The 19,154-nt window shown below is 36.8% G+C and overlaps 1 protein-coding gene across 1 annotated transcript; it reads right to left on the bottom strand.

The window, feature by feature from the left end:
- Nucleotides 1-1,176: 1,176 nt before the first annotated feature.
- On the bottom strand, nucleotides 1,177-18,706 carry LOC131152937 (plant UBX domain-containing protein 4-like). Its single transcript, XM_058104904.1, has 4 exons — nucleotides 18,416-18,706; nucleotides 7,524-7,812; nucleotides 5,170-5,265; nucleotides 1,177-1,794 (listed from the first exon to the last, which is right to left on the bottom strand). Exons 1-4 carry the CDS (start codon nucleotides 18,562-18,564, stop codon nucleotides 1,414-1,416), a joined length of 915 nt encoding a protein of 304 aa, XP_057960887.1. The 5' UTR covers nucleotides 18,565-18,706; the 3' UTR covers nucleotides 1,177-1,413.
- Nucleotides 18,707-19,154: the final 448 nt, after the last annotated feature.

Genomic DNA, 19,154 nt, shown 5'->3' with positions numbered 1-19,154 from the left:
TTCTGAGAAGTTCCGTAAACTTCTCTAAAATTTCCAACATCCCTCTTTATCTCCGAGGATGGAAAGAACAGCAAAATACAAGTTAAGAATTAAACTAGTAATGTGGTAAAGATGCAATCTTCACCAAGAAAAACTCCCCTGCAGACTCTGGCATTGATCAATTTCTGTTCCACTGTAGGAAAATGCTGATGAGACTGCCAACAAAACTGAACCTGAGATATATGCACACGCTTAACCAGAAAGTGGATACCTATTGTCCTATTGCTGTTCTGAGGAAGGGGACCTTAATCGTCTATCTCTCTTCATGCTCTCTTGTCCAACCAATTTAGTTTGGATCCCCAGTTGAGACGAAACATTATGGCTTCTCAAATTGGTAGAACTTGCTGTCAAGCAATGAATGGACAATCTGAAAATGGAGGTCTGAGCTTATTTTCAATCATGAAATTGATGGGATTTTATATGTGGGCTGTAAGTGGTGTTTTCAATTATTCAGGATGATGACTTATCAAGCAAGAGGGCACGGCAATAAACAGGAGGACTAGCTTAAACTGGGATTCATTAGCCTTACTCGAGGATATTTACTCTTTAAAGAAGAATTTCAGCTACTGCTTGGTCATCCACATTAGAAGAACCTAGAATGGTTTTGCTCATTATGTTGGTATGTGTGCTTTAGTAACACCTAACAATTTTATTATATCTCCACCGTTTAATATGTTTAGACAGAACGATAATTTTAGCTTAGCCTATGTGTCAATGCTTAAACATTGGGTTTAATAGTAATGTCCTCCCCCCCAACCCCCACAAAAAAAAAAAAAAAACACCCTTGATTTACTAGGTTTAAAGACTCGTGAACACCAGATAAGGTTAAAAAAAACCAGCCCTAGTTTGTAACTATCAAAAGCCAAAAACTTTGCAAATTTGGTCTACCTTTTCTCACTTTTTAAAGGTCTCATGAACTCTTGAACGGTTTCGTCTACCTTCCCTCACTTTTTAAAGGTCCTGAGATTAAAAAAGAGTAGAGCCATCCATTTTTGACAAAAATATCATTCCACTGTTCAGCGAAACTATCCCTTCAATCCCAGAAAGTTTGGGGTTTTAACTATAATGGACTTCAAAAGATGACAATACACTGGAAAATAAGGGATTCAATCCACAACCAAACCAACAAACAGCAAGTTGGGTGGCAACCAAGAGATCAGCTGGCAAATGATCACCATTAAAGATTATTTAGTATGTTTCTTTAAACAGTGCTGATAAAAAATTGTCAATTAAAAGGCACGCATTCAAAAGTATTTAACACAATCCCCAAATGCATATGTTTTCCAGCTACAAAAGACTTTGTTTCGAAATGGATAGTGAGTTTGGCTTCCGTTACAGAGAACAGGTAAATGATAAGCAGAGGAGAGATAAGACTTAGAATTTCTGGATAACAACTGAATTAGCAAGTCCTGCCTGCTCTATTGTCTGGGTTGGATCAGTAAGTTGCTTGGGTGGGAATCCCACAGTCTGCAGCTGGTACGTGCAAGCACCCCCAGGCCTGGATGTGTCTATGAAGGCGCGAAGGTCACCAATTGTATGATGGTAATTGACGCGTGCAACCATGCGGGTGCCATCAGCCAGTCTCAGCTGAATTGAGGTTGATGGCATTGTTTCATCCAGAGTCAGTCCCATGGAACGGAGTGGAGCAGTGTGTAGCGAAGTCCCACCAACAGCAGGCTCAGGTGCAGCTGAAGGTGTGCTACTACCTAGAGTTCTTCCAACACCCTCGAATGCATTGCGATGCTTCTCTCGTTCCTGCATTTAATAATAATCATTAAGACAAAAAGAACAAGATAATGCAACCCAAGCCCACAAATTTCCCATGCTGTATCAGGAGTTTCTAGTTCTGATTTGAGTATAACACCCTCACTGTTTGTGTCAAGACTCAGGCCCTGTTTGGGAGCACGCTTAAAAAAAAAAAAAATTTATATAGCACTCCGTCACTTAAAATAAGCACAAATGGAAAGAGTGGTGTTCGGCTTGCACAAAGTACTTACTGAAAAAAGTACTTTTTTGAAACCACATTTTAAGGAAATTTTAAAGTGAATCCCAAAGGCAATCAGGGGATGCTTTTGGAGATTTAAGTGGGTGCTGCAGAGAGGCATTGGCATAATTGTATATTTTAACAATGTATTGACTAGGAGTATCCAAAATGAGGTTCAAGGATGTATGCTGTTTGCAGATGATATTGTCTTAATTGATGAAACTAGAGGTGAAGTAGAATCTAAGTTAGATTTAAAGAGAGAAGTTTTAGTATCTAGAGATTTTAGGATAAGTAGAAATAAGACCGAATATATGAAATGTAATTATAGTCATAGTAGGACAACTATTGGAGACAAATCTTCCCCCTAATCTCGGATTTTCTAATTATTAAGAAAATATTATAAAAACCATAGTATTTTGGAGAAAACACACTAACCTCTCCTAAAGCTTTGGTGAAAAAACACAAATCTTCCATAAAGTCTCAAATATCCCAAAAAACTGGTTTTTTTTTTTTTTTCTTTGCGAGGTAGGAGGGGTGGAGAATACAAGCCTCCTCTAAAGATTCAAAAACTTTTGAGGTTTGCAAAAAAGACACAAACCTTACCTCATATTTTATAAAAAGACAGGGCCAGCGAACACTATTCAGTGTTCCTAAATATCAAATGTTAAAGGAAGTTTGTGAGATTTTTGAAACTTCAAGGTAAGTCCACACCTTTTCGCTAACGCTTAAGGGATGTTCATAGGATTTTTGGAACATTAGGGTAGGTTTGTATCCTTTTGTCAAATCTTAGGGGAGATAAATGTTTTTGGTCCTAATATTTAGATGTTAATTATAAGAACTTCCAAACAATGATGAATTATAGTAATTAGAAAAATATGGATTAAAAATGTTAATTTAATTTTTATTAATAATATAAATTATAATTACATTTATATATTATTTTATTATTACATAAAAAACTCTGCATAATAATTATATGATAATAATATAAATATTTACAATTTTATATTGATTAAATTGTTAATTTATTCAATAATAATATTATTAAATAATTTAATGATCATAAATTATTTTATTATATATTGTAATAATATATTATTATATGTTGAAATTTAATAATAATAATGGAATTATTCTAATAGATTAACATAGCACTTATAATAAAACTATCCAAACACGACTTATTTAATCTAGCACTTATTTTTAGACAACCAAATAAAATTTATGACTTTCAAAACTTCTTTAATTTAGTGATTATTTAACAAAATTATAAAAACTAAGAAAATCCCAAATGAATAGAGGAAACACACTTTAATACTGATATTACAAAAATAAAGGAGATATTCAAAATTGTAATATTATCGTGGAATTTAACTTATAGTCATACAATGAAATTGTGGAAAATGGTAGTTGAACAAAAATTAAGATTAGAATCAAAGGTCTTAGAAAATCAATTTGATTTTACTCTTGGAGATCTAGTACAAAAGCTATATATCTTTTAAGAAGATACATGTAGAAGTTCAAGGAAAAGAAAAGAGACTTGCATATGACATTTATTAACATAAATAAACTGTATGATACAGTACCTATGGAAGTTCTATAGTGGGTTTTAGAAAAAAAAAAGTGTGTTTGTAGTAGGCATACTGATGTCATTAAAGCTATGTTCGATGAAGTAATGACTAGTGTTAGGACTATAGGTAAAGAGATTAGAGAATTTCTAATCACAATAGGTATACATCAAGGATCTGCTTTGAGCACTTACCTTTTTGGTTTAGTGATGGATAAATTGACTAGGAGTATCCAAAATGAGGTTCAAGGATGTATGTTGTTTGCAGATGATATTGTCTTAATTGATGAAACTAGGGGTGGAGTAGAATATAAGTTAGATTTATAGAGAAAAGTTTAGTATCTAGAGGCTTTAGGATAAGTAGAAAAAAGACCAAATATATGAAATGTAATTATAGTCATAGTAGGAGGAATATTGGAGACAGTTAAACTTGATGATGAAGAAATCAATAGCACTAGTAGATTTCGACGCCTTGGATCTATTATGCAAGCTGAAGGAGAAATTGAAGATATAATGCATAGAACTAAAGTAGGTTGGTTAAAATGGAGAACTGCTTCGAGTGTGTTGTTTGATCTTAAAACACCCTTAAAATCAAAAGGGAAGTTTTATAGATCGACTATAAGACCAGCTATGTTATATGGATCAAAATGTTGGGCGGCTAAGAAACAACATATCCAAAAAGTAAAAGTTGTTAAGATGAGGATGTTAAGATAGATGAGTGGTATAATGTTAAAAGATAAATTAAGAAATGAATGTATTTGCAGTAAGATAGGCAGAACTCCTGTAGAAGATAAGAGAGGGACAATTTAGTAGGTTTGAGCACTTGCAACGTAGGCCACATAGTACAGCAATGAAGAAGAGTGGGTTAGTTATAATGAGGGGCAATAGAAAGGGTAGGGGGAAATCTAAAATAATTTGAAATGAGATAGTAAGGATTTAATAGTCCTGAATTTGTAGAAGAATATTGTCCATGATTGCATAAATTGGTGGAATAGGATTCAAGTAGTCGACCCTACCTAGTGGGCCTTAAGAATTTGTTTATTGTTGTTGGTTATTATCATCAATTTTACATAAAAGCACTAATCTATAAGTGACTCCAAATAATCCTCCCACTCTAGAAATAATGCACCACCCAATGCAAAAAAGCTCCTATACCATATCGTGTCTTAGACGAGGGCATGGAGGTTTATGCAGCCTTACCTCCTTGAAGATTTTGTTTCCTTGACTTCGACCTACCTTTTTAATTTTGAGCGTACCACCATTGCACTAGGTAAAAAGAAAAACTACATGCAAAAACAAAATAAGTTGTGTTTTGTAGAGTTCATATCCTCTCCTACATCTCGGTTATTGTAGGCCTATAGAAGTGCAAGGCATGTAGGGAAGCACTTAAGCGCATGAATAACACTGCTTACCTTGTAAGGGATTACTATCAATTTGAAAACCTTGAATGGGTTCCAGTCACCCGTTGGTGTATTCTTTCCAAAATATATGAATTGATAACCAAATAATGTGAGCATCCTATTCTACAACATTATATAAAAGCAATGCAATAAATTAGAAAGTAATAATAAGGGCTCACAGGGCACTTCTCTTCTCTCCTTATGAGGTTTACATGCACTGAGGACCTCTTATCAACTGGCTCAAGCTCTTTTGGACACTCGGACTTTCTAATGCTCTGCAACAGGAGGCACCAAAAACACAAAACATAGAATGCCATTACAGACTGAAACATGATAATAGAGACTCTATGCACAAGGAGCAGGGTTGTTCACTGCCATTCAGTCAACATAAGGAAAGGAACAGGAAAAATGAAAATAAAAATAAACAAGCTCTCCTTAAAATCAACCAAACATTTGCTACAGAAATGCAGATAAATAAATAATTCTCAAACATCACCATAGCCCCAGAAATAATAGTACAACAATCCGCTGATGGACGATGACTTGCTGAAAAGTTTAGGCCATATTTTGCTTAGATATTTAATTATTTGTTTAATTTTAATGTTGGGTGTACGAGTAGGTTGTCTATAGTATGTTGAATGCTGAGACAGTTATCATATATTGGATTCAGACTGCTCTGTCTGTCTATTGTATGTCGAGACAGTTATCATATTTTGAATTCAGACTCTCTCTCTCTCTCTCTGTGTGCATGTAACCCTGTAATGTTGCACGCACTGCAAGTTTACCACAGAATATCAGTCAAAACAACACTGCAGAGTCTAACTAAGAAAAATTCTGGGCTTGCTTTCTCAATTCACATCTATGAGCGATGATTCCTGTATCTCTTGCTCACTTCGATCTGACTCTGACAGCTTAGGGAAGAATGATGGGTTTGCTAACAACGCCCCTAAATGACCACTCAGAAGTCCTACCTATTTTTTCCCAATCTGTCACTAGCTAGTCCCTCTATCATGAAAGATTTTCTCTCAGCACTGTCCCTCATCTTTGAAATAGACATTGCTGATATCATTGTTTGACACCTCCACCACCACCACCAACAAAAACAGAAACCTCCAAAAAGCCTTATTCCCCCAATTCACCATCCTCAGATAAGGCTGTAGCTCATGGTTGCCACTTCTTTAATTCCACTTGTGCTGCAGTTCTGTTGACAGACCACTACCACTGGATTTGCTGACCTTCTATCTACCACCATTTGGAAGATCATTGCTAAACAACCATCAGCAGCAGCCAATGCACTCATAAGCCAGTAAAGAACATCTGAAGGATTTCCAGCGTTCTTCTGATACTTCAAGAATTGCAAGAAAAGTCCAGACACGAGAAATTGGATAATTTTCATGGTATTTGAATTTTGCTTGGTGATATTTTGACCTGTTCTGCAGGATCTTGGTCTGAATCAAACAATGTGTCTTTTTGGACGATGAATAAGTCTGCCAGCAGTAAGATTGAGACAGAGCTTCAATATTTTGAAATTTATAGCAACAATTGGTTTTCCTTCATGAGATATTTTACAGTGATCTGAGTTTGCAATATAAATTTGAAAAGGAAAATTCAGGGCCGTCAGCACTTTAATTCTGAAACTTTGTGAAGTATCAGCAAGGAATTCAGAAACATTGCTTCCAGTGTTTTTAATACTTGCAAGATATGGATTTGGGAAATGTTCCATGGGCTTCCATTCCTTGTTTTCAGGATATTCCTTATTTCAATGGTAATGTTTCCAAGAGAGAATTCATAGATTTGCGGTTTGTCTTTTGATCTTTATGTTGAATGTAATGGCTTCTAATCTCAAAAGTGTCTTTTTCAAAGAAGCAACAAAACTTGTTGTAATGGACTACAAATATGATCACATAAAATAGGAAATCGCAAGTGAACCTAAAATTATTGTTCTAATTGAGCTCAGGGAGCACCCAGAAGAGTCCAATGTAAAATTGGTAACTCAATTCAAATTGAGAACTAACAGGATGAAATTATTGAATCTTGTCACGAGTTAGCAATTCCTGGGCCCCAACCAAATTTTGATTCATATACTGTAGTGTGATAATTGAATAATTTTCCACTTACTGAGTTTATTGAGATTGTGAATCTTGAGGAGAATGTCAGTGATTTGTTGTTGAATCTGGAGAAGATGAATCCCTATCGACTTTATTGACGTTCATCTTTTCTCTCCCTTAATCCACCTTTATTCCCGTTTCGTCTTTGTTATTATCCTACTTCTTCCTTCCCCAGTGAATAGGATTTAAATACATTGAGTTAATAGTTTTTACAATCTTATACAGTAGCTCATCATTTAAAAAAGAAAAAATTATTTCATGATACAACTTTTAATGCTTAGTATACAATTTATTCCTTTTGAGTCTAAAAGCTATTGTAAAGATCGAATCCTATTACTATTATTATTCTGCCTTCAAACAGGAGGAATTTTGTTTTAACCTCAGTACAGTAAAAATGGGAAGTTGGACTTATGGAAGGGTATTACCTCTAGGAATGATGCATTTTCAGGATCATCCAAGCTTCTCAAAGGACCATCATTTACAGTGAAACCATTGCTCCAGAAAATGATATTGTGCATAATGGCCTCAGGTTGCTGCGGAACAGATGATTCCCTCCTTTCCCCTGAGAGAAGTCTTCCAGTTCCAGTAAAGCTTCCAGAGCTTGAAGATGGTTGAAGCTGATCAGTGGGCCTTTCTACAGCTCCCAATTGCCTAGCTTGGTTGAAAATTGAATCCACATCATTGCTCTTCGAAGGATCTTGGACAAGCATTCCGCTGCAGATGTCACAATTATCAATGTTAGCCAACACTTGAGCCTTCAACAAAAAAAAATCATATTCCAGAAGCATATTAGAGAAAAGAAAGCAGAAGATAGGTGGTTAACTGGAAATAATGAGCAGTGTTATAAAAGGCGAGGCACAAGCCTTTTGAGAATTTAATTTTTTATTAAAATTATACATATAAGTTATAGATAATAAACTTCATATAAACTTTACTAAAATAAAATTTATTATCTAGTTTTAAACCCTAAATAACTTAAAGTGGGGCTAAAGTCAGAACTTCAAGTTCAGATCTCAGCATATGTGTGCTTTTCTTGGTTAAAAAGAGCCACGTGTCCCTAACATATATGCATATATATAAACTCCACAGAAGACCCCAGTCCCACAACTCTCCAATCTTTTGTCTTTCTTGACTCTCATCTCCCAGCATCTCTCCAATATTCTCGTCTCGTCTCTCTCTCTCCTCACTTGCTTCTCAGACCCCGTACAACTTTCTGCCAAACAATCTCCAAATGCAATGGATAGATGTCATGCAGTGGAAAGTAGGTCCTTGAACAGTAGTCACTACTCATAGCATGAAATAGAGGTCACAAAGATGAGAGAAGACACTGGAGATTTGGAGGTCTGAAGTACTGATAGTGTTGAGGATCTGTCAGGTCCTTGACATGTAGAGAGACCAACCAAGAAAATAAAGTCGCTAGAGTAGGAAAATTTGGAGTCGATTGATTGTCTGAAACATTGTTGAAGGTCATGAGAGAGGATCGTTAGTTAATGGAGGCTTTATGATTTGAATAATTTCAACGAATGAACGACCAAGAACCCGGATATTTACATTCTGTACACAATCTATAATGCGTATGCATCTCTGTTAAAGGCATAAAAGGCGTGCTTTTTGGGTCGAAGCGTATGCGCAGCACGAGAAGGCACACGCCTTTGGAGGTTTTCGCCTTTATAATTGCGCCTTGGTGTGTTTTGGTAGAAAAAGCATTGAAATAACGCCTTTTAAAACACTGATAATGAGTGCTTTTTGGAAATTTAATAAGTTTGATGGATTATTATTTAACCTCCCTATTATGTAACAAAGGCAAACAATCAGACATTTAAACCACTTTTCAAATGTCATTCATATAAGAATGAACAACAAAAGGTCAATTAGCGAACGAACAATGTAAGACGATCAGGAAAAATATTTGCTTACAAATCATAATGCATGTGAAAAATCATAGCACCTCAAGAGGTGCCTCCTATTATAATCAACCCAAACGCTACTGCTAGTGTTCATATATTCTGCCATGCAAACCCAATGGCCACTAAATCCAGAGCTATCATCAACAAAATAACTTCAATCCCCTTGGTTGGAGAGAAGTGTAGAGGAGAGAAGAAATTCGTCTCTTCTCATTGTTTGGTTTAGCTAGAGTGATAAGAGAGGAGAGAAACATGGGGAAAGGAAACAAAAGTCAATGGTCATACAAGAATGCCTCCCATTGGCTATTTTTTAAAGATGTCTAATGAGATTTTTGTCTTTTAAAAAAAATCTCTCCACTCTTCTTCGATTTTGAGGTATAAAAAAGTGGCCCCTTTAAATCTTTCATATTCTTCTAATACCAAATTAGTGCCATTTTATGAAATCCACATCCCAAAAATTTGTACCTTACCAAGTACTAATGAGCCCTTCCATCCAAGTTCCAGCTTCCAGCCAGTCACAATAATCTAAATTCTAAATCCACAATGTGCTTACTAAGGTTCAGTGTGACCAACTCAGCTAAAACAATCAACCCAATATATCTCAGCACCAGTTCTCTCTCTCTCTCAAAGAGCAATTTGGATTCTTTTCCAAACTTTAGGCTTAATAACAAAGAAGGGGGGGGGGGAAAAGCCAAAGCGTTGTGATCTGCTCATAGAAAAGAAGTGAACTCAAGAGAGGAAGAAATAAAGCCAATTGAATGCATGGACCAAGTTGAAGGCTCTGCAAAGATAAAATGTAGGTCAAATCTCATCAAAATTGCAGTTCTTATTACCAATTGCAGGCCCCTCAACTACAAGGGTAGAGTACTCGAATGATTCATCAACACACCAAAGCAATGAAATCATTTTTTTTTTTTAAAGTACATAAATATTCAGGACTAAAAAACATGAACCACTCACCCCTTCTCTAAGACTTCTTATGTGCTTCCTTTATGTAACCCCAGCCACCAAATTTAGATACCACCTGAGCAGCTGATGTAGGACGGGGGAGGGTGACCTAGTCCTACTGATTCAACCCTCACAAGCAAGCATACACACTCAAAACACTTTAAATTAAGAATTCAGTTATCCAAACATAAACACAATAAATCATGCTATAGTCCACATGTTTAAGGATTTTGAAAAGGTGTATGATGCTATTCAGAGATAAGTCCTAAGAGTTCTTTCACAAAGGAATCAAGTTAAATGCGGAAAATATGCTATTTCAATATTTCAAGAATAAAGTTCTATATCTAGCAAGCAATATTCCCACAATTGATTTTAAACTAGCAAGTATCAATATTGAAGTCAATGGATTCAAATGTGGTGTTCAAGTATGGAATTTCAGGCTTTCAAGCAAAGATTTCAATATAAGCAAGGGTTTACAATATATAGTAAGGATTCAAACACAGGTATTGAAATTACCAAGAGAATTGTTTGGATGATTTGACGTTGTTCAACACAAGTCTTAGACCACGCAAGAAGATTCCTTGGAACAAGCTTTTAAACACCGAGACAAACGCAGCAATGTAATGAAGGGGAAGTGGAACTGCTGTAAGTATGTAATGATCCAAATGAATGCTGAATTTACCAATCAAAATGATAGTTGACTTGACGATATTCTACATAAGATAACTCTCCTGAAGTCCTTCGTGCAAACTTTGAAATGTAATATGCATGCTGCAATGGAATGGTGGATTGTTGGCCTTGGGTGTAACTTGGTGGTGGCCGTGTGGGTGATGGAGGGAAGTCGTGAAAGTGGGATAGGGATGGAGTCGTTGGATAGAATAGTCGTCTCTCACCACTTGATCTCCGAGGAGAACGACGTAACCTCTCACTACACAATCACAAGGATTGGACAAAGCTTAACAAGCTTCACAAAAGAAAAACCTTTTTAATTCAATAACAATACTTTTCTCTCTACACATAGTTCTTACAATGAAGGGGTATATATATAGCTAGCATGGGGGGACAAAGCATTAATAAGCTTAGCTCATGGGGGGACAAAGACATTAAACAACTAACAATTCCCACACACGCATGGGAGACGCAAATAATAAAGACACCAACTTACTACACACATTAATTACTCTTACAAGTTACTAACAAAATAAATGCTCCAACTTTCTAGACACAATAAATACTAAGCACAACTTACTAACACACACAACTTACCAAGACATGCACATGTAAGCAAGTAAGTTGTCTTACAAGATTACAAATTAAATATAAAACAAAAATCAAAGGGAGACCCAATTTGTGTGAGCCCAATGGAGCCGTGTGTGAGGTCCACAAGACCGTGTGGGGCCTTCAACATATACTCGGGTCTTTCTCACAATGAAAAGTCTTCAAATAATCCATTCAAAATCTACAAACAACTATAAACTAATGTGGACATCAGGATGTCATCCACGTGTCATCATGTCGGCAAAGAAAATGTGGACATCAAGGGGTCGTCCACACGTTAGCATATCAATAAAAGAAACGTGGACATCGAGAGGCTGTCCACGTGTCACAATATCTGAAAATGATATAGATGATGAGATCAGCATGCCCTACCTATATCATTTTTAGATATTGTGACACGTGGACGGCCTCCCGATGTCCACATTTCCTTTGCTGATATGCTGACACGTGGACGACCCCCCTGATGTCCACATTTCCTTTACCGACATGATGACATGTGGACGACCTCCCGATGTCCACATCTATTCATAATTGTTTGTAGATTTTGAATGGATTATTTGAAGACTTGCTTTGAAGACTTCTCATTGTGAGAAAGACCTAAGTATATGTCAAAGCAAGTCCGAGTTCAAGACCCATGTGGGCCCCACACACGGCTCCACTGGGCCCACACGGATTGGGTCTCCCTTTGACTTTTGTTTTATATTTAATTTGTAATCTTGAAAGACAACTTACTTACTTGCATGTGCATGTCTTAGTAAGTTGTGTGTGTTAGTAAGTTGTGCTTAGTATTTATTGTGTCTAGAAAGTTGGAGCATTTTTTGTTAGTAACTTATAAGAGTAATTAATATGTCTAGTAAGTTGGTGTTTTATTATTTGTATCTCTCATGCTTGTGTGGGAATTGTTAGTTGTTTAATGTTTTTGGCTCCTCATGCTAGCTAAGCTTATTAATGTTTTGTCCCCCCATGTTAGCTATATATATTCCCCTTCATTGTAAGAACTATGTGTAAAGAAAAAGGTATTGATATTGAAAAGAAATTCTTTTGTTGAAGCTTGTTAAGCTTTGTCCAATCCTTGTGATTGTGTAATGTGAAGCTACGTCATTCTCCCCGGAGATCAGGTGGTGAGAGACCACTATCCTATCCAGCGACTCCATTTCCACCTATCCCTCCCCCTCACTTGACCACCTCCCAAACAACACCCACACGGCCACATCACAGTATACACCCACTGCTATCTATCCTCCACTCCACTGCTGCATTAGTCTTGGTAATTTGAAGCTTGATCAAAAGACCTACGGTGTGATCCAACTATGTGTTGAGCGACGTCTAGCATCTATTGAATCTCTTAGTAAATCAGTATCTGTTTGAACCTTTACTAAATCTTGTTAAAGCCTTATCTCCAATTTCTGAAATTTCATATTTTATAAGCCTTATCCATAGACTTCAATATTTCTGCTTGCTAGCTTGAAATCAATTGTGGAATATTGTTGTGCTAAACGTAGAACTTTCATTCTTGAAATATTGAAATATCATCTTTTCCGCATTTAACTTGATTCCTTTGTGAAAGAACTTTTGAAACTTATTTTCTGGATAGCATCATACACCTTTTAAAAATTTAACATCATGTGAACCATAGCATGATTTATTGTGTTTATGTTTGGATAACTGAATTCTTAATTTAAAGTGTATGAAGGGTATGTGCTGAAGAGGGTTGAATCGTAGGACTAGGTCACCCTTACCCGTCCTACATCATGTTGGTAATTAAAGTTGGAGCATTTATTTTGTTAGTAACTTGTAAGAGTCATTAATATGTCTAGTAAGTTGGTGTCTTTATTATTTGTGTCTCTCATGCTTGCGTGGGAATTGTTAGTTGTTTAATGTCTTTGTCCCCCCATGCTAGCTAAGCTTATTAATGTTTTGTCCCCCCATGCTAGTAAGAACTATGTGTAGAGGGAAAAGCATTATTATTGAATTAAAAAGGTTTTTCCTTTGTAAAGCTTGTTAAGCTTTGTCCAATCCTTGTGATTGTGTAGTGAGAGGCTACGTCGTTCTTCTCGGAGATCAAGTGGTGAAAGACAACTATTCTTTTCAGCGACTCCATTCGCGTGGGCTCAATGGAGCCATGTGTGGGGCCCACATGGGTTTTGAACTCGGACTTGCTTCGGCATCTCTACTTGGGTCTTTCTCACAATGATAAGTCTTCAAAGCAAGTCTTCAAATAATTCATTCAAAATGTACAAACAATTATGAACCGATGTGTACATCGGGAGGTCATCCACGTGTCATCTTGTCAGCAAAGGAAATGTGGATATCGGGGGGTCGTCCACATGTCAGCATATCAGCAAAGGAAATGTAGATATCGGGAGGCCATCCACGTGTCACAATATCTGAAAATGATATAAGTAGGGCATGGTGATCCCCATCATCTCTCCCGGTCCCAAAAAAAATTCTTCTCCAAAGAATTAGAGGTTAAGTACTGGGAGTAAGATTTTGGGTTAAGATGAAGGAGAACTTCCTTAAGATTCCAACTCCTTTCGGGAAGTGACTTATCTCTCCACTTGACCACAAACTTCCACCATGATCTAGCTTGTGTGAACTTTGTCTTGTCATCCAAGATTACATCAAGGTTCTTGGGCATGGGTAGGGGTAGAGGCAAAGGCAATTTCGATTTTTCAGGTTCAAAAGGAGTGGGAAATGGAGTGGGGTCACCTGCAGGGTTAGAATTAAAAGAAGATGCTACAAGAAAAGGGGTTAGATTTTCAACATTAAAAACATTGCTTATGCTAAAATCAACAGAAATATTAAGCATGTAAGCATTAGCACCAATTTTCTTTAAAATTTTGAAATGATCCATCTTGTTAGCATGTAACTTCCTCACCTTTCCTACAAGAATCTGCTCAAGACGAATAAGGACTATAACCATATCACCCTTTGAAAATTCTTTCAACATGCAATGTATATCAGCACAAGATTTATGATGTTCAAAATTCAAATTAACCTTTATTCTTATTTCAGAGTGTAGATTGTGTATATGCTTTGCAAAAACATCAGTCGGCTCACTCACTCTAGACTTAAGTGGTAGTGAAATAAGATCTGCAGACTTTCTAGGACAATATCCTGTGATATCCTAAAATGGGCTGAGTATTGCGGTCCTATCCACTGAACTACTGAGTATCGAATGCAAAATTGGCTACAGGAAAGCATAAATCTCAAGCTATGATGTTTTCAACTACCAAACATCTCAATAGGTCCCTAAGGCTCCTATTCACTACTTCAACTTGCCAATTAGTTTGGGGGTAGTAAGCACTAAAAGACTGATTGGCACTAAAATACGAGCCTAACATAGTCCACAAGGCTTTCAAGAAGTAACCTATGAGCCTCACATCCCTATTGGAAACAATGGTTTAGAGAAACCTATTCTCGATGACAATCTTGTTGGTGGCTCTATTATTGATGCATGTGCTCAAAGTGTTATCTTTCTTGAGAGTAAGGAGAGTAGGGTAGTCACTTATGCTCTCCTGAATAAGGTCATGTTCTTCCAGCTCCTTCACTTGTTTCAGCTCCTCATGTTCTATCAGGTTTACTCTAGGATGTGGTAAATGAGGCAGAGATGAATAAGGAACAAGGTCAGTGATATGTTGATTGTCTCTATGGGAGATGACTCACTAGGTGGCTCAGAGATGACATCCTTAAACTAAGGTAGGGATGATACTTCTAAGGGTGTTTCTTTCTCAGGTTGGGGTATTTCAGTCTCCTTAGGAACATCCACTGACACTACATTTGTATCTTGACTTTCCTGCTCACACAGCTTTTTACTTATGATGTTCAAGGATTCACCACTAGTTTCTTTCTTTTCCTTTTTCTCACCATATTCCCTATCAAGCGCCAAGTTCCTGGTGAGACATTGTTTGGAAAAGTGTCCTTGTTTATGGCACTAGATGACTAGAAGTACATTGCATTGCTGGAACTCTGGTGAGAGGATCCAAACATGAGTGTTTTTCCTTTGTCCATAAATTGTTGGACTGTGGAATTGCTCTCTTAGGAGATATCTTGACCTAATTGCACTGGTCGTGACTTGTCATAACTCTGTATCTTTCAAGAGTATGACTCATTTGAAGAGATATCAAACTGTTTTCCCATGGGCCCTTTAGTCATTTGCTCAAAGTCATGAGCTAAATTATAGGCCTGTTCAAGGGACTCAATGTGATGGCGAAATAGTTTTCTCCTTAGTTCAGGCTTTAATCCTAGGCGGAATCAGGAGATCTCATGTATTCTAAAACAGTCATGCTACCTTGACGCAAGCTGTAAAGCTGATCTATAAGGTACTCTCTATAACTAAGGGGTACATACTTCTCCCTTAACCTATCATTCATTAGATCCCAATGCTCAATGGGTCAATGATCTAACCTCGCTTCTTGCCTCTCGACATTTATCCAATGGGGCTTGGCTTGCCCCATTAACTTCATTTTTGCAAACTTAACACGATGAGGGTCAATCATCTTACACCAATCAAAATAGGAATTCATCCCAATCAACCAATCTTGTAAGACTTTAGGGTTCATCTGCCCATCATAGGTGGGCTTTTGTCTTCATTACATTCTTGTAAGGATCACGATGGTCTCTATGGTAAGGTCTCCTAATGTGAAAGTCATCAACCTCATAGTCCTCATCATTCCAATGTTGGGCATAGGGCTCATGACATAGGGGTCTCTTAGCAAAGTCATCTTGACAATTCACTCGCCTTTGTGGAAGGAGGGGAGGTATTTCTCTAGGAAGCATAGGTGGTTCTCTTTCATCATTAATCCTACAACCTTGGGAAGGATTCCTGACTAGAGTAGACATCCTAGGGGTTGGGGAAGGATTCGGACACACTAGAGAAGCCCTTGGAATGGTGTTTGGTCACACAAGGTAGGGTCAAGTGTAAACCTAACCAAACTAAGTTCCAAATATCTAAAATTCAGAATATAGGTGGGCTGTTCTGGGCAAAATCCTGCAGCTGTTTCAGTCTGAAACTAAAATCCTGCGAGCTAAGGAAATGAGACTTTGAGGGTTTAGCCTATTCTAACCTAAGCTCTGATACCAAGATGATGTAGGACGGGAGAGAGTGACCTAGTTCTACTAATTCAACCCTCACAAGCAAGCACATACACTCAATACACTTTAAATTAAGAATTCAATTATCTGAACATAAATACAATAAATCATACTATATTTCACATGTTCAAGGACTTTTAAAAGGTGTATGATGTTAAGAAATAAGTCCCAATTGATTCTTACACAAAGGATTCAAGTTAAATGCGGAAAAGATGTTATTTCAATATTACAAGTATAAAAGTTCTATGATTAGCACTACAATATTCCCATAATTGATTTTAAACTAGCAAGTATCAATATTGCAATCTATGGATTCAAATGTCGTATTCAAGTATGGAATTTCAGGCTTTCAAGCAAAGGCTTCAATATAAGCAAGGGTTTACAATATATAGCAAGGATTCAAACACAAGTACTAAAATTACCAAGAGAATTATTTGGATGACTTGAGGTTGTTCAACACAAGTCTTTAGACCATGCCAGAAAATTCCTTGGAACAAGCTTTGAAATGTAATGATGGAAGTGGAACTGCTGTAAGTATGTAATGATCCAAATGAATGTTGAATTTACCAATCAAAATGATGGTTGACTTGACGAATTTCTACACAAGATAGAACTCTCCTGAAGTCCTTCGTGCAAACTTTGGAATGTAATATGTATGCTGCAATGAAATGGTGGATTGTTGGCCTTGGGTGTAACTTGGTGGTGGCCGTGTGGGTGATAGAGGGAAGTTGTAAAGGTGGGATAGGGATGAAGTCACTGGATAGAATAGTGGTCTCTCACCAACTAATCTCCGAAGAGAACGACGTAACCTCACACTACACAATCACAAAGATTGGACAAAGCTTAACAAGTTTCAACAAAGGAATTTCCTTTCAATATCAATACTTTTCTCTCTACACATAGTTCTTACAATGAAGGGGTATATATATAGCTAGCATAGGGGGATAAAGCATTAATAAGCTTAGCTAGCATGGGAGGACAAAGACATTAAACAACTAACAATTATCACACAAGCATGGGAGACACAAATAATAAAGACACCAACTTACTAGACACATTAATTACTCTTACAAGTTTCTAATAAAATAAATGCTCCAACTTTCTAGACACAATAAAAAACTAAGCACAACTTACTAACACACACAACTTACTAAGACATGCACATGCAAGCAAGTAAGTTGTCTTACAAGATTACAAATTAAATATAAAACAAAAGTCAAAGGGAGACTCAATTCATGTGAGCCCAATGGAGCTGTGTGTGCAGCTCACAAGACCGTGTGGGACCCACATGGGTCTTAAACTCGAACTTGCTTCGGCATCTCTACTCGAGTTTTTCTCACAATGAAAAGTCTTCAAAGCAAGTCTTCAAATAATCCATTCAAAATCTACAAACAATTATGAACCGATGTGAACATCGGGAGGTCATCCACATGTCATCATGTCGGCAAAAGAAATGTGGACATCAAGGGGTCGTCCACGTGTCAGCATATCAGCAAAGGAAATAGGCCATCCACGTGTCACAATATCTGAAAATAATATAGGTAGGGCATGCTGATCCCCATCAGCAGCATGATACTATCAACTACGCAATCATAGAGTATGTGTCTCAAAGTGTCAAACTTTATACGGATAATTTGAAAAAAAATGTTTGCTAAATTTCCTATGCAAAATATTGGGGAAAAAAAAACCATTGAAAATAAGATACCCTCTTCATATTTTTCTTTAGAAAATTGGAAATGAAAAACAATGAAAACTATTTTTCAGCCTCAAAAGGCCCTGCACTTCCAATTTTTCATGGTCACAAAAACAGAGTCCCCCATGTTATTTTGTTATACTGGAACCCAGTCATATCTAAATCATAACAAATCCGTAAAATCAGGTCCTATAATTATAATCATTTTCTCTCAATTTCATCAGACAGAAATACAATCAGATTTCTTGGAAAACCTAAAAATTAAGAAGAAAAAAAAAACAACAATAAAAGAGTATAAATCTCAACATAGAAACGGCAATAGATCAGCAGCTGCCGGTAAAAGGACCTTCGCAGATCATGCGAAAAGAGAAGAAAGAGAAAGCTAGAGATAGAAAAAGACCTTTTCTCGCCACCAGTGTAGTACTCCTGAGGCCCATCGGAGTCGCTGTCGGGGTCATGGCCGGAACGGGCGTTCAAATCAGCGAGCGTCCGGATACCGCCGGTTCGACTGGTAGAAGGTATCCGAGGTTTCTTGTCCCGCGATGCCATTTCCGTCTAACCAGATAGAATACGATCGGACCTGGTGAAGAGAATGCGATCGGACCTTCCTTAAGGAAGCGACGTCGTGTTGAAATTATAGCTAGTATTAAATAATTATGTTCTAATTTTAAATCCTTGCGTGACATCCCATAATCTCCCATTTCCTATGTGAATCAATTATTATTACGAGACTTGCCCTTTTAATTATAAAAAAATGATTAAATATATTACTTACTCCTCTCACGAACCGGCTGACTGAGGTAAGAAGAAAAATTAAAAGGGAATCATTCTATTACTTATTCCAACATAGTATTGCTTATAAAATTACCCTTTGTTATCTTCTAGTAGTTTCAACTTTATAGTGAGAAAACATTGGAGTTTCATTTATGATGACATTCTAGTATTAACCATAATAATGCTTTCACTATCAATTCAAAATTGTGAAAGGTGTACTTACAAGAATATTAATAGAGCAATTAAGCTCTCCATACATCTCGATCGGAAAAGAATCAATAAAGAAAGAATCGGGATTGATCGATATATTTCTCGAAACAAACGAAAAGGAAACAAAAGATGAAACATAAATCATGGATCAACTA

Source organism: Malania oleifera, chromosome 4 (assembly GCF_029873635.1).
Source record: "Malania oleifera isolate guangnan ecotype guangnan chromosome 4, ASM2987363v1, whole genome shotgun sequence".
NCBI lineage: Eukaryota > Viridiplantae > Streptophyta > Magnoliopsida > Santalales > Ximeniaceae > Malania > Malania oleifera.
Note: the sequence above shows the minus strand (reverse complement) of the source record. Positions and strands in the feature narration are given on the sequence as shown.